Source organism: Loxodonta africana, chromosome 6, assembly GCF_030014295.1.
Source record: "Loxodonta africana isolate mLoxAfr1 chromosome 6, mLoxAfr1.hap2, whole genome shotgun sequence".
In the NCBI taxonomy this organism is placed as follows: domain Eukaryota; kingdom Metazoa; phylum Chordata; class Mammalia; order Proboscidea; family Elephantidae; genus Loxodonta; species Loxodonta africana.
In genome coordinates, this window is record NC_087347.1 from 99470792 (window position 1) to 99484667 (window position 13876).

The 13876-nt window shown below is 36.9% G+C and overlaps 1 protein-coding gene across 48 annotated transcripts in view; it reads right to left on the minus strand.

The window, feature by feature from the left end:
• MBD5 (methyl-CpG binding domain protein 5) overlaps nt 1–13876 on the minus strand; it is a 444773-nt gene that overhangs the window by 22537 nt on the left and 408360 nt on the right. For 46 of the 48 annotated variants that reach the window (XM_064287180.1, XM_064287215.1, XM_064287194.1 and 43 more), the window contains 2 exons: nt 11101–12309; nt 8615–8671 (listed from right to left, as the gene is read on the minus strand). In XM_064287180.1, coding sequence (XP_064143250.1) covers nt 8615–8671; nt 11101–12309 — 1266 coding nt within the window. The remainder of the gene's footprint in view (nt 1–8614; nt 8672–11100; nt 12310–13876) is intronic. The other 2 variants (XM_064287220.1, XM_064287218.1) reach the window with 1 other exon arrangement.

A 13876-nucleotide genomic window follows, 5' to 3' on the forward strand; every position in this document is an offset into this window, starting at 1 on the left:
ATTCATGAATATCATTTATAATTTCTCCTTGACCCCCGCAAATCTAGTACACCATAATGATTAACAAAGTGTCTCCATGATCAAGTCTGAAAATGGCATTTCTAATTATTCAATGAGAAAAACAGCTAAATAATGGGAAAGTTTTCCTTCTCATGATTTTTGTACTTTGTCCTAAAGAATCCAGGTATATACAAAGTTCACTGGGGATAGCCAACCTGTTGTATGCAGAACAAGAGACAACTTTGTTCCAATGACACTTTACTGTTAATTATAATAGAAGCCATGGAGAAAAGTGTTCTATTGGGATGACTGGAAAAGCTTAAATAAGTTGAATGTATCCACGTGGTGTAAAAAAAAAAGAAGGTGCCTGGATACATTTTCCCATTTCATGTTAGAAATGAGGTTCCATCTCATATTTGCTTACATGAAGGGAATATGAAAGATGTTTCACACATTACATTTATGTAATCTACAGGTAATTCCATTTATATTTAAATGATCTTCTTGGCCGTAGGAAGGAAGCTTTCCTGAAACAAAGCTTGTATTAGACACAAACAGAGCTCACTGGCGACTTAATGAGAGACCTCAAAAGGGACTGATACAAGCAACAGAACAGAGATTCACGTTGAATCAAAGCAAGAAGCCATAATGAAAACTTACTCCACTGGTCTTAATTTTAAAAACTAACTTAGGTCAAACTACTTTTTAAGTCTTCAATTTTTTTATTTAAATGAGGAAGAAGGGGGGCAGTAAAAACATTTCTATTGTGTTTATTACGTAAAAGACATTGTTCTATCATTTAATACAATAATAGAACTAGTATTATTTTTATTATTTTACAGATGAGACTCAGTGAGTTTACGTAACATGGCCGGAATTAAAACTCAGGTCTGACTCTTAAAGTGCTCAACCTCTCCCACCATACCAATACCACCACACATTGAAATATACAGTTATAAACACAGACACACACCCCACTACTACCATTAGCACTTTGAGAAAGGCTGCTTTGGTGTTTAAAAAGCATCTTCATGTTCACTGTCTTTAGATTCTCTCAATAACCCTTAAAGGTGTGCACAATCATCTCCACTATACAGATGAGAAGAGCACTAAAGCTCAGAAAAGTGGCATTCCTAACAACATCCAAATCATTGGCAGTTAACCCAGGCCTCAGCCTTGGTCTTCTAAGCTGAGTACTCTTTCCATTATGCCATTGCCCAACAACAGGAGCTGGTGACATTGTAGAAATAGAATGGGGAAGTGAAGAAGGAGAGAGGGAGCGTTTGGTCAGCTGTCTTATCTCTATTATGAAATATGTTATGTGCATACACATACACTAAAAAATTAGGTCAAACTATTTTAAATCAAATTATATATTTTCAGAAATTTAGATAATAATTTGGACAGATTTCTTCTACATTTTTGTAGGTAAAAGTAATCAGTGTCTACAAACCAGCTTTGATAATTTCCAGTGATTCTTCTGAAGTAATTCTCTACCATGACTTCATCATTTAAATCTGACTCTAAGGCTCTAAGGTTCTCTTATAAAAAACTTTATTATTTATAAGGAATTCAATGACCTTGAAGGAAAAATGAACAGTAGTGTTTTCTGAAACTAAATATAAATAAGGTACACACACAGACACAGACTCTGTATTTTTGGTATAAGATTATATAAATTTATAGGCAAATGTCGAGTTTATTATGTTTCAGAATTTTAGTACTTCACTGTATGGTAAAATGTAATATATGAAAAATGTGTGTTGGTTCTGGGGAAATATTCATGCACTTGAGTAATCAAGATACTCTTTAAAGATACCCCAAAAATGGTATTGCAAAAGAACAAACAAATGCACTTTCTAAGATTAGTCCAAAGCAGTAATGGACCACAACTACCACAGCCTCCACCAGACTGAGTAAAGCACAACTAAATGGTGCCCGGCTACCACCACCGCCTGATCTGACAGGGATCACAACAGGGGGTCCCAGACAGAGCTGGAGAAAAATGTAGAACAAAATTCCTACTCACACGCACAAAGAAGACCGGACTTACTGGTCTGACAGAGACTGAAGAAATTCTAAGAGTATGGCCCCCAGACACCCTTACAGCTCAGTAATGAAGTCACTCCTGAGGCTCACCCTTCAGCAAAAGATTAGAAAGGCCCATATAACAAAATGAGACTAAACAGACACACCAGCCCAGGGACAAGGATGAGAAGGCAGGAGGGGAGAGGAAAGCTCGTAATGCAGAACACAAGGTAGAGAAGAGGAGAGTGTTGACATGTTGTGAGGGTAGCAACCAATGTCACAAAACAATACGTGTATTGTTTAATGAAAAACTAGTTTTCTCTGTAAACCTTCATCTAAAGTACAATAAAATAAATATATAAATTCACTTTCTAGTCAAATAGAAATCATATTTAATGATTTCATGAACATTTCCTTATAAATTACTTAGCTAACGTATAAACCTAGAAAACATTAGGAAATCAAATACATAAATGTAAAATTATTAAGGTTAAACACACATACAAATATTTTAATAAAACATTGAAAGAGCAAGTAATTTAAGACACTTAATACTCTTAGCTATAATTATAAGCTTGTATTCTTGAATACCCACAAGCCAGGAGTTTCATAAATTATTTAGTTACTATCTGGGAGGACTTTATAATTTATATTTACTCATAATCTGCCTGCACATTCTCATTCTAATGAGAACGATAATAGCATTGACCATCATGGTCAGAATAATTCTTTATGCATGTCATTTAAGAATTATGAAAGGTTTCCCAAAATATGTATGTATTTATACTTCACATATTACCTCATGTATAAATATACACATACATTGAATATTCTTTGACTCTTAAAACCCTTCTTTTACTCATTCAAATTCTTGTAGTCTCACAGCCTGTTCAGCAGGGTGAAAAACATATCCATAGGCCAGACAGTGTCATATGGTGGAGGATTGAGTTTTTCTGGACAAGTCTGACTCTAGTTGCTTATTTTATCTCCAAAACACATATTAAACATTTGGCAATTTAATTAAGCTTTATTTGGGGGTCAGTGTAGTAGCACGTAGAGCCCTGGTGGCACAGTGGTTAAAAGCTCAGCTGCTAGCCAGAGAAAGGTTGGCAGTTTGAATCCACCAGCCACTCCTTGAAAACCCTATGGGACAGTTCTGTTTTGTCCTATAGGCTCGCTATGAATCAGAATCAACTAGACAGCAACGGGTCTGGTTTGGTTAACAGGTACAGTTGCATGTAGTGCATGTCAGAAGTAACTTAGGAGTATTATGACAAGAGGAGGCACAAAACTTTCAGAAGCAAAACTGACCCTCTGAGAGGGTCAGTGCATATTAGAAGAACCTGGATCACTGATGCTAGACCGCTAATCCTGATAATATCTCTCTTGGTGATTACTTTGCTTCTTCTTAGTGCTAAGGTGAAGCTGCCATACAAAGGTCAAAGGATGGAGCACAAGCCACAGCACACACACACATTTCAAAACAGAGATAAGGCAGCTGACCAAAAGCTCTCTCTTTACTTCTTCACTTCGCCATTCTATTTCCACAGTGTTACCAGCTCCTGTTGTTGGGCAATGGCATAATGGAAAGAGTACTCAACTTAGAAGATCAAGGTTGGGGTCTGGCTTAACTGCCTATCATTTGTGTGCCATTAGGAATGCCACTTTTCTAAGCTTCGGCGTTCTCTGTAAAATGGGAACGATTGTGCACATCTTTAAAGGTTATTGAGAGGAACCAAAAAGACAATGAGCATGAAGTTACTTTATAAACACCAAAGCAGTCCTTCCCATAGTCCCAGTGGTGGTATGTAAAATTATTTTAGGTGGAACACAGATAAAACTTTAAATATCTTTAATAGTTATATATTCATATAAATTTATATTAAAAAATACAAATAACATATTATACCTATTATTTTATCCATATTATACCTTAGAATAAGGCAGAAGAAGTTAAATTTAAAAAAGTGACTTAAGTAGTACTTAGTACATAATGTGTACCCAATAAGTACTTGTTGAAAGAATAAAGAAAGGAATTTAAAAATTTTTTTTAAGTAAATAATAATATAGATGATACACAGCTTTAGCTGAAGTTTTAGAAAACACTGCTCTGAAGCAATAAGCAAATATGAGGCATTTATTAAGTTCATTAGTATCAAATATTTATTAAATAGTAAAAATTAAAATAATAGTAAAAAGTTAAAAATATTTTAAAAGTAACATCTTCAAACTGAAAAAGTTCTGTTAACTTAGGTGCAATATTTTAATATTTTTTAAAGAATGGGAATTAATGATAAATAATAAATAATTTGATAAAAAGTTGACTCACCTGTGACAGAGAGAATGAACCTAATTTTCCAACAATAATATTCATAGAAAAAGCCCTTAAATGAGTCTATGTCTTTCAAATGAACTAACCATACTACACAATTAGAACTTTAGTCAGTGGCACTATTTGAGGTATTTCCTGTGCTTCCTTTCCCCTTCATTCTGGGTAAGAGTTTTTAAGTGCTAGAGAACTATACCACAGGAGGACTAGGGTAAATCTATTTTAAATGTGGTGACAAATTCCATATCAATCCCCAACACATACATAGAATTAAATGTTTTAAATAAACTCATAATTCTAAAGGAATACTTTACAAGTTCATGTAACAGAAGCATGTATTTGCCTCAGACCTGAGATTCCATTTGCTACTACCTATAAGAAAACTGGAGCCCTGGTGGTGCAGTGGTTAAGAGCTTGGCTGCTAACCACAAGGTCAGTGGTTTGAATCCACCAGCTGCTCCTTGGAAACCCTATGGGGCAGTTCTACTCTGTCCTATAAGGTTGCTATGAGTTAGAATTGACTCAACAGCAATGGGTATATGAAAACTGTACTGACACGCTCATGGGCTCTACGCTGGGTCTCAGTTACTGTTGTGAATGGAGATAGGTCTCCTTTTCCTCATTAATGTTGCTCAGGAAAGAAAAGGTTGCAATACTCCACAATTCTGCACTGTAAAGTTTACATTCTTACCTGAGTTTTTTTTTTTTTGTTGTTAACTGTTTGATCTTTTGCTTAATATTTCTTAAAAAATATTCACATTTTCGGTCTCATCTGGTTCTTCGCTTTTATTATTTTTCTAATTTTCATCAGGCACTGACTTTGTTAGCCTGAATTTTATCTTTCTTATTCTTTTTCAAAAACTAGTCTCTTATTTTGCTCCCTTTTCAAGGAGATTCTATTGCTGACAGAGCATTGATTGCCCCTGCCACCCCAACAGCCAAAACCCAGCCTAAATATTGTGGATACTGACTGGGTACAGAGAAAAAGCTTCATTTCCAACAGCAATTGAGAAAATATATAAGGTAAAGGGAATACACAAAGAACACTTTCAACAGAGAATTATAGTACCAAAGAATACAAACAGCTAACACTGATGAGCAAGTATAGAAAGAACTTCAAAGTAAAACATTTAAAAGTCACAGGAGTGCATACCTCCCAAATTTAGTCCCCAGGCTCGATTTCTTAGCTATACATGCCCAGAATGCAAGGGTAAGCTGTCTCTGGTTATGCTCTATGCTGTCAAAATCTGTGTGCATGTGATGCTGAACTGACACAGAGAAGTACAAAACTCCAAAATAAATTTGGTAATGAGTTGCAATAATGCTGAGGCCTTGTCTGCTTTGAACGACTATTTAGAAAGTTATTTTTCTTTCTACCTGCCAAATATAGCTGTAAGGGAAAAAGTCAAAGGGTGACTCTAAAGAGGGCGTACCCTACATACCAATGCTTTTAAAAACATGTTTTCATTTATCAGGTGGTACAAACCAAAAAAACCAGTGCCGTCGAGTCGATTCCAACTCATAGCGACCCTATAGGACAAGGTAGAACTGCCCCACAGAGTTTCCAAGGAGCGCCTGGCGAATTCGAACTGCCGACCCTTTGGTTAGCAGCTGTAGCACTTAACCACTTACCTGATAGGTGGTATTGCACCTAAATATAAAACTTTTGTTGGTAATCAGGAAATGTCTCTCCTTGCCCAACAACAATAAACATTTCACTGAAAAGAAACATTTTGGAGCCAATCTAGTAATAAATTCTTTCCTAAATTTGACTTGGGTCAGAATATACATCAAATGTAAAAGCAATGAAATATGAAGACCAAAGTTCAAAAAGAATAAAAATGATCTACCAGAAAAAAAAAAAGATTTTAATTTTTGGATTATTATTTGAGAGGCAACTCTTTGTAAGATCAAAGATGGCAGATGACAATTATAAAATATATTTTTAGAAAAGAAGAGCATTTTTCCTATTTTTAAATAATTATTGAAATAAGCACATAAAGATAACCCTTTTCCTCCCACAGCTGCATAAGCTTGAAATGCTTGCACATTATAGCTTATAGGTACAGTGCCAGGGGTAGCTATTTTCCTTTCCGAGGATTTCCTAACACTGCACCAAGATCTGGAAATACATCTGTCTGGCCATGACTATGTACTGGAGCACAGAAGAAGTCTTATTCTTGGCCACTGAACTGTAAAGCCTTCATGGTTCAGAGAGAAAGTTACACCACTTATTAGAACAAGTAGAAATATCTCCCAGAATGTACTTTGTTGCAAACTGGAAACCAAAGGAAAAAACTTAGTAAGGGGATACCACTGCCTGAATGGTGTTATTACAGGGTGAATACTGTCATCCTCCTGTGTTGCCAGGTGGCTTTGATATCAAAACAGTAATATACAGGGGTGCTTTGCCCCAACTTTTCACAGATTGTTATAACTCCCAGAGGAGTCCTTGGTTGGCACAAATGGTTATGGGCTGGGCTGCTGACCATAACAGTTGGCAGTCCAAATTCACCTAGAGGCACCTCAGAAGAAAGACGTGGCAATCTGCTTCTGAAAGGTCACAGCCATGATGACCCAATGGAGCACAGTTCTACTTGACACACGTTAATGTTGTTGTTGGGGGAGGCTAGAAGGTAGAGGATGAAAGTTGGAGCTTATAATATTTTAAAAAACATTGGGAAGCCGGACTCTCAAGTTCACTTTACAAATTGGGTGCTTCAGAGCAGAGCTCCTGCTTGAAATTAACACTAATATTAACTTATAATCAGATATACCAATTTGTATGCAATGTGGTAAAGTTTATAAAAATACTTAGGAACTAATTCACACATTAAATATGCTCCTTATAATCCTTTTACCTTCAATCTGGTTAAAAAAAAAAAAACAAAAACCTGTTGCCATTGAGTTAATTCTGATTCATAGCGACCCTATAGGACACAATAGAATTGCCCCTATAGGGTTTCCAAGGAGTGGCTGGTAGATTCGAACTGCTGACCTTTTGGTTAGCAGCCAAACACTTAACCATAATCCGGTTAGTAAATCCTTTATTCGGCGATAATGTATAGGTAAACAATAACTAAGGTCAAATTATCACAATTCCATAAGTGGTGAAGTCCAGACAAATAAGGTTGTCTAACCTTTTTTTAACAGAGAGAAGAGAAGGTTTTGTTTTTTTAACATAGAGAACAAGGTGAGGAGACTAATTTTATGGAGCCTCCGTCATATACTGGATAATCTATGGAATCTTATTTAATTGTTAAAACATTGTTCTGAACAGGATTTAGTATTCCCACTTGAGGTAAGGAGATTGTAGCTCTAGGAGATTAATTTACCTAGCCAGGAGCATTCAGATAAGTTGCAGAGCTGAGGCTGAGGCTCATGCCAGAACGCCCAAAGCCCATGTCTCTTTCTGCCACACCCTGCCTTCTCTCGAGTTTTCTACAGACTGTGTTCATACAGTATTTGATGTTTAGAAATCATACCTCTTAGGAAATCATCTCAGAAACTGAAGAATATTATTCATGCATCATCAGTAATTTGGCTACATATAATACCCTACCAATGATTAAAAATGCCTTTTTAAGATCAAAGGCCACCCAAGTCATTTACTATCATGACAAACACAGTCAGCTGAAATATCCACTTATGGACAACATGGAGATCTCCGCTCTTGGCAAATATCAGCACTCCGATCCCAGCATTGGCCTCACTCAGATGAGAGACCACTCACACGATCTGAAAACACAGAGAGGTGTCTGGCTTGCTTTGAATTAGTAGCTTGCCATCCTATTAATTATTTATTTTTTCTACTTTGCCTGCTTCCAAAAAGAATTCGAAGTGGCTTGCTGAGAACAAAGAATGTAACTGAAGATAATAAATGATAGGTTTGTGGTAAGGGGGGATAATAAATTCATTCTAAAACTTGAGTTAACATAGATTTTATCTAGGGGGATCTCACAGAATCTTGGATTAACTTATTTCGGTGGGCATAGAAATAGATTATGAAGAGCTCATAGGCTAAAAAAGGTTTAAAATGCTAACATGTAAGAAAATTATTTAGCAAACTCTTCTGAGACACATTACAAAGATAAACACTAGGAGACAATGGTCCCACATCAGCAAGGTGGAGTTAATAAGATTTTACTTTAATAAACATATTGTTCATGGAGTCAAGACTCTCCCTCTGTCTCTTGCTTTTATTATATTGTCAGGTGTTGCTACAGTATATAGAAGGGAAACTAATGCATTGCTTACCTTTTTAAAAGCAGAAGTCTGGTTATTAATCCACAAGACTTCATTTATCCAACATTGCTGGGGATAAAGGGGTTTTATGTAAATAACATTTACATCATAACTGGTTCACTTGTTTAAAAGTACAAATAAAAAATATTTTACTGGAAATTTTTCTCAAATATATCATACTTTCTCTCATTCAGATATTGAACATAGTTTAATTTTTTCTTATGAAGAAATCAGGCAAAGGTCACTTGGCTTGGAGTCAGACAGACCTGTGTCTGAAACCTTGCCTTTTCTGGTATGGTAAAATGAGAACATTGTTTGGCTTGCTGGCCATCATTAAATCAGGTATGAGGAAGCCCTTCCTTTGTTTTGTGAACGACAGGAGGAAAAAGGGTATTTGTGCAGTAGTATTTTGGTTTCTTATGTGTAAAAAAATGAGGTAGGTCCTGAAAGAACTAGAGGTTTTAAAAAACGTTGAGTGTCCTAGAGCTTTTAAGACTGTCATACCTTACTTTTTAATGATAAATATTTTATGTATTATCATTAATATTTTTTATATGCTTTCAATTTTTTACCTCTAAATGTGTGCTTTAATTTTTTTTTTTCTGTATTACTAAAAATAATTTTATTGTATTAAGGCTTTCATTTCAAAATGTAAAATTACAACGTAAACCAGCGGGAGGGGGGATATTTCAATTTATAGAAATAATTCTAAGCTCCCTACTAGGAATTAACCTATTGTTAATAAGAAAGTAAATCTAGATTTTAGAAACACGTATTATTATCCTATAGTGAGTGAAAACCAGCTGCTTATTTAAATGAATAAAGATAAACTCTTCTTGAAATCTCCGATGATTTTTTTTTTTTAAGCACATCACCCCTAACATCAGTGAGTAACTTATATCAGGAGTTTCTGAACACAGATTAATCAGAAGATTAGGACCACCATTTAAGGTGAAATGTGTTAAAAGTACATGCCTTTTTTTCTCCAGATAATATAAAAAGATATTTAGACAAGGGATTTAGGACAGGAAGAATGTTTCCGGGAAGGGAGGCCGCAATCTTTCTTTCAGTTAAGCGATCTTTCTTTCAGTTAAGCTTTTTGTAAAATGGCACATATAAAAGAGCTGGTTCATATGCGCAGAGGCTGTAAAACAGTTCAATGGCTACATCTTGTCTTTGTAGCAGTTCCATGTATACCATAAAAGCCTGTTTTATTGCTGTTTCTAATTATTTCTTGAATAAACTGTCAAAAATATTTAGGCTTATCAACCTAAAGAATGCTTGTCTGGTCTTGGAGAGTATAGAGAATAAAATGCTTTGTGAATAGGAGTATGGAATTCATTTTCTTATCAAACGTAGAAACACTATGCCCAGAGTGTATCCTGACAAGTATATATTAGGCATTATAAGCAAAGGGTTTAAGAACCTCCTAGTCATTTGGAGAAAGACAATCCTTTTATTGTACTGGCAAAAATGCTTTGGTTTCCTGCCATTAAACCTAAGTGCCAGTGGAATTTTGAGCAGAGCTGAAATAGCTTTATACAATATACTCTTTAAGAGAATTATATATATATATACCTGCAAGAATAATTTTTAATACCTAAGGAAACAAAATATTATGTTTTTTCATTTTTAAGGAAACAAAATATTATGTTTTTTCATCATATGTAGGGAATGTGTATAATTATCTCTTCCTGGTCAGATATAAAATTTTTATCTACTTTAAAGGTTCTGTGTATTTCTTGCCTAGGCAACCAACTCCACCATTTGTAAAGAGAAGAAAAGCCCAGAAAACCCCTACTAATTTTTCTAAATTGAATAGTAGTTTCATGGAGGAGTTTTCATTTAATTTATATGATCAAATTGTGTTAAGTAGAACCAGACGATGGGGTTAAACATTTCCATATGTTATAAAGGCCCAGATCTTTTCCTGAAAGGAGACACCATTCTGAACTCAGACATACCTGCTGCTTCCAGAAACGACTGCAACTCCACCCAGGCTTTATCCCTCCACATCTCTGTGTATAAAATGTAAGCAAATGGAGGGTTTGTCCCTTGGCAATTAGGGATGTACTTCCTGTTGCCTGGCTGGTAGGGGGAGGCTAGCTCTGCCACCCTCCTGGACTGCCAATGGCTACCAAATTTTTTTCCAGTCATTGCCACTTGTTATCCTCCTCTGGGTTTGGAAGGAAGGATTAGATAAATGCAGGGAAAGAAGGCAGAATTAACAAAGTTCTAGAAATTTTGTTCCTGGGTTAGAACCACCCTGAACTCTAGTGGGATCTACAAATGCTTCACAACTCACCCCTTGTCAATATAGCATTTTGGTGACTACAACCTTCCCCTCTTCATTCTATGCTCCAGAAGTTTGTGAGAACTCAGTGAGTCATGAAGAATCCTAATTTCAAATCCAAAGAATCCAAAGTGATGATAACACAAAACAATGATTGATATCTGAACAAAGGTTAGTATTTGACAATGGATAAAGATTGGTATACCTTCCCTTCCTGGGGGCTTTGTTGACATGAATTGTGAACGTCGTCTTCTCTTACTAATTTTCCAGGCCAAGAAGTCAGTCCTTTGATTTGGCCCCAGACCAAGTCGCCAACGTTGAACGTCCTTGGCCTATAATGTATCAACTCATTTGAAGAAGGGGAGTCTGGATTCCTTAGGTCATCTTCACTACTAATGCTTTTAGCGTCTGAAGGGCTGGGCACACACCCATTAATGGTTTTGGAACTAAAGTCTCCATTGTAATGGATATAGTCTTTGACCAGAGAACTTTCCAAACTATTTGAGGAACTTGGAGACTGCTCCTCTAGGACTAGGTCTTGCTTTGCAGTGCTCAGCAGCTCTCCAAAGCCCCGACTTTGTCGAGGTCTGTTCCCATTAATGTGTGCACATCTTTCCACAGTGTTCTCTAGTCTCTCCTTAAAACTCATCATAGTTCTTTTGTAGTTATTATACCTGAAATTTTCTTCCAGAATTTTATCCCCTTGACAGTTTCTTGGTGGTAACATTATTGGGTGCTGTTCCCCAGGCAAAAATGGCAGTGTAGAGACATTGTTGGACCTTTCGTGACAAGGACTACTATGGATATGGCCTGGATGATCTAAAAACTCCTCGCACTTCCACCTGTTTCGCTCTCCTCCAGGGCTTTGCTCCCCGTCCCACTGTTTTTTGGATGCGTGGCAACTTGCTGACTTGAAATACTCAAACCCATCTCCTTCATTTGAGTTCTTCCCATGGTCCAGATTTTTGGGCAGCCGAGCCCCTCTTGTACTCCTCAGCCTAGCATCATGATCTACACCTCCCATGTTTCGTCCATGAATGACCGCACTGACAGCACTGGAGAGATTTAATGGATCACCAATCGAGGCAGTGAAGGCACTCATGGCACTCAGAGCTGGAATGGGACTAATCTGAGTTGTACTGTTGACTGCAGTGGTGATGACAACCTGCATTCCTTTGCTGGCTGCCTCAACAACTGCTTTGTAAATGGCATCTACAGAAGCATCGCCTTGGCCACTCACGACGAGGCCATCCTTCACTTGCTGACCAAGAGGTGGGTCAATCCTTGGCTGCAACTCACAAGGTGTATCTTGGAAAGGTGGAAGTGTAGTGTTCGGATTCTCTGGAAGTGCTGTGAGCCCAGGCTGACTGCTTATTCTTTTGTTTAGGAGAGCTGCATCTTCCTGCATTCTCACCTTGAAGAAACAGACAGGATGCAGTGAGAGAGAGCAAAAGTTTTAAAGGCTTCAAAGAGACTGTAATTTCAAGATTTACCAAAAGACAAAAAGATATAACAAGAAAGGAAATATAAAGAATGAACAAGACTCAAAAATGCATTACAAGTCCCTTTGTGTAGAAAGGAAGCCTAATAGAACGGTGGTTAAGAGCTATGACTGCTAACCAAAAGGCTGGCAGTTTGAATCCACCAGCGTATGTCTTTATTATATTTGGTGCTGTTTCTTTGCTTGAAATCATTCAAAAGCTTTTTTTTTTTTTTTAATCATTACTAAGCATTCTCTAGAAAAATTAAACTTGAGGTGTTTGGACACGAAATGTTTTCAGGTGACACTCTACATATTTAGTGTCATTACAGATCTTCGTAACATGGGATTCAAAGAGATAGTCAAGTCATAGATAATCAAACCAGCATGGTTCAAATTAAAAAGGGAACCAGAATTTTAAAATGATTTCTAACTCACTATATTTCTATTTAACTAAGTAAAACAAAACAAAATATATGCATTCCTTTCTTAAACAATAAAATATTTCTGATATGACGCTCAATTTTTGAAGTCTTCAGGTAGGGTAGCAACATTAGCTCTTCAACCCAATCACTGGCTGATCAAAATGACACACTCTCAACAGGGACAATAGCTCTCTATGGAAGTGATCCTCAATTGGAAAAAGGTGAAGGAAAGGAATGCCCACCAGGGGAGCATACCACAATCTCAGGGCAGGAAGGATGAGTGCAGTTGTCAAAAGTCTCTGAGGTTATACTAATTTTACAAACCCCATCCAAGAGTTACTGTTCCAGTTCTTTATTTTTTCCCCTCAATTTTTCCCCCTATCATCAATTGCTTCCTGACTTCACAACATTGCCTATTAAACCAGAACCCGGGACCCATCAGCATGTCAACTACTGTCTTGCCATTATACTCCTGTCTATGCCAAGCAGATGAAATCCCAATCTTGGATCAGTGCAACCGCCCGCCTTATTGGTATCTACAGTGAGGATGCTAAGTAATGCTGTCTAAAGGAATATATGGCTTCCAACCTCAGCTGGGGTCTCAGTGCTGCCCATTAATCCTGTGATCCTCTAGTTAGGTATCACTTTAATTGTGCCACAACTATTCAAATCTTCACCTACCCTCTAAAGCCTGGTATGTACCATCTCCTGCTCTATTCTTAGAAGAATACCTTGCTTAACAGAGAAAACTGAGTTTTCATAATTTCTTCTACTCGGTTACTCCCTGCTCCTTGGCAACACACACTGCTCTGCAACTATGTGTCCTTAATCCTGTCCTGCTTCTCAGTGTAAGAGGGGCCTCTTCTGCTGTCTAGAGTTAAGGCCTCCATTTATGCTCTGAATTCCAATCCCTCTCATCAAAGACCTTGCCTCATCTGTTATCCCTTCTCTTCTTTATGTTCAACATCTTCTACCCTTCTGCCTCTTTCCTTTAGCATATAACTATGTGCATGGCTTCCATATTTTAAAAGGTCATATTCAACCTGATGTCTTTCTCAGAGCACTGCTCTATTTCT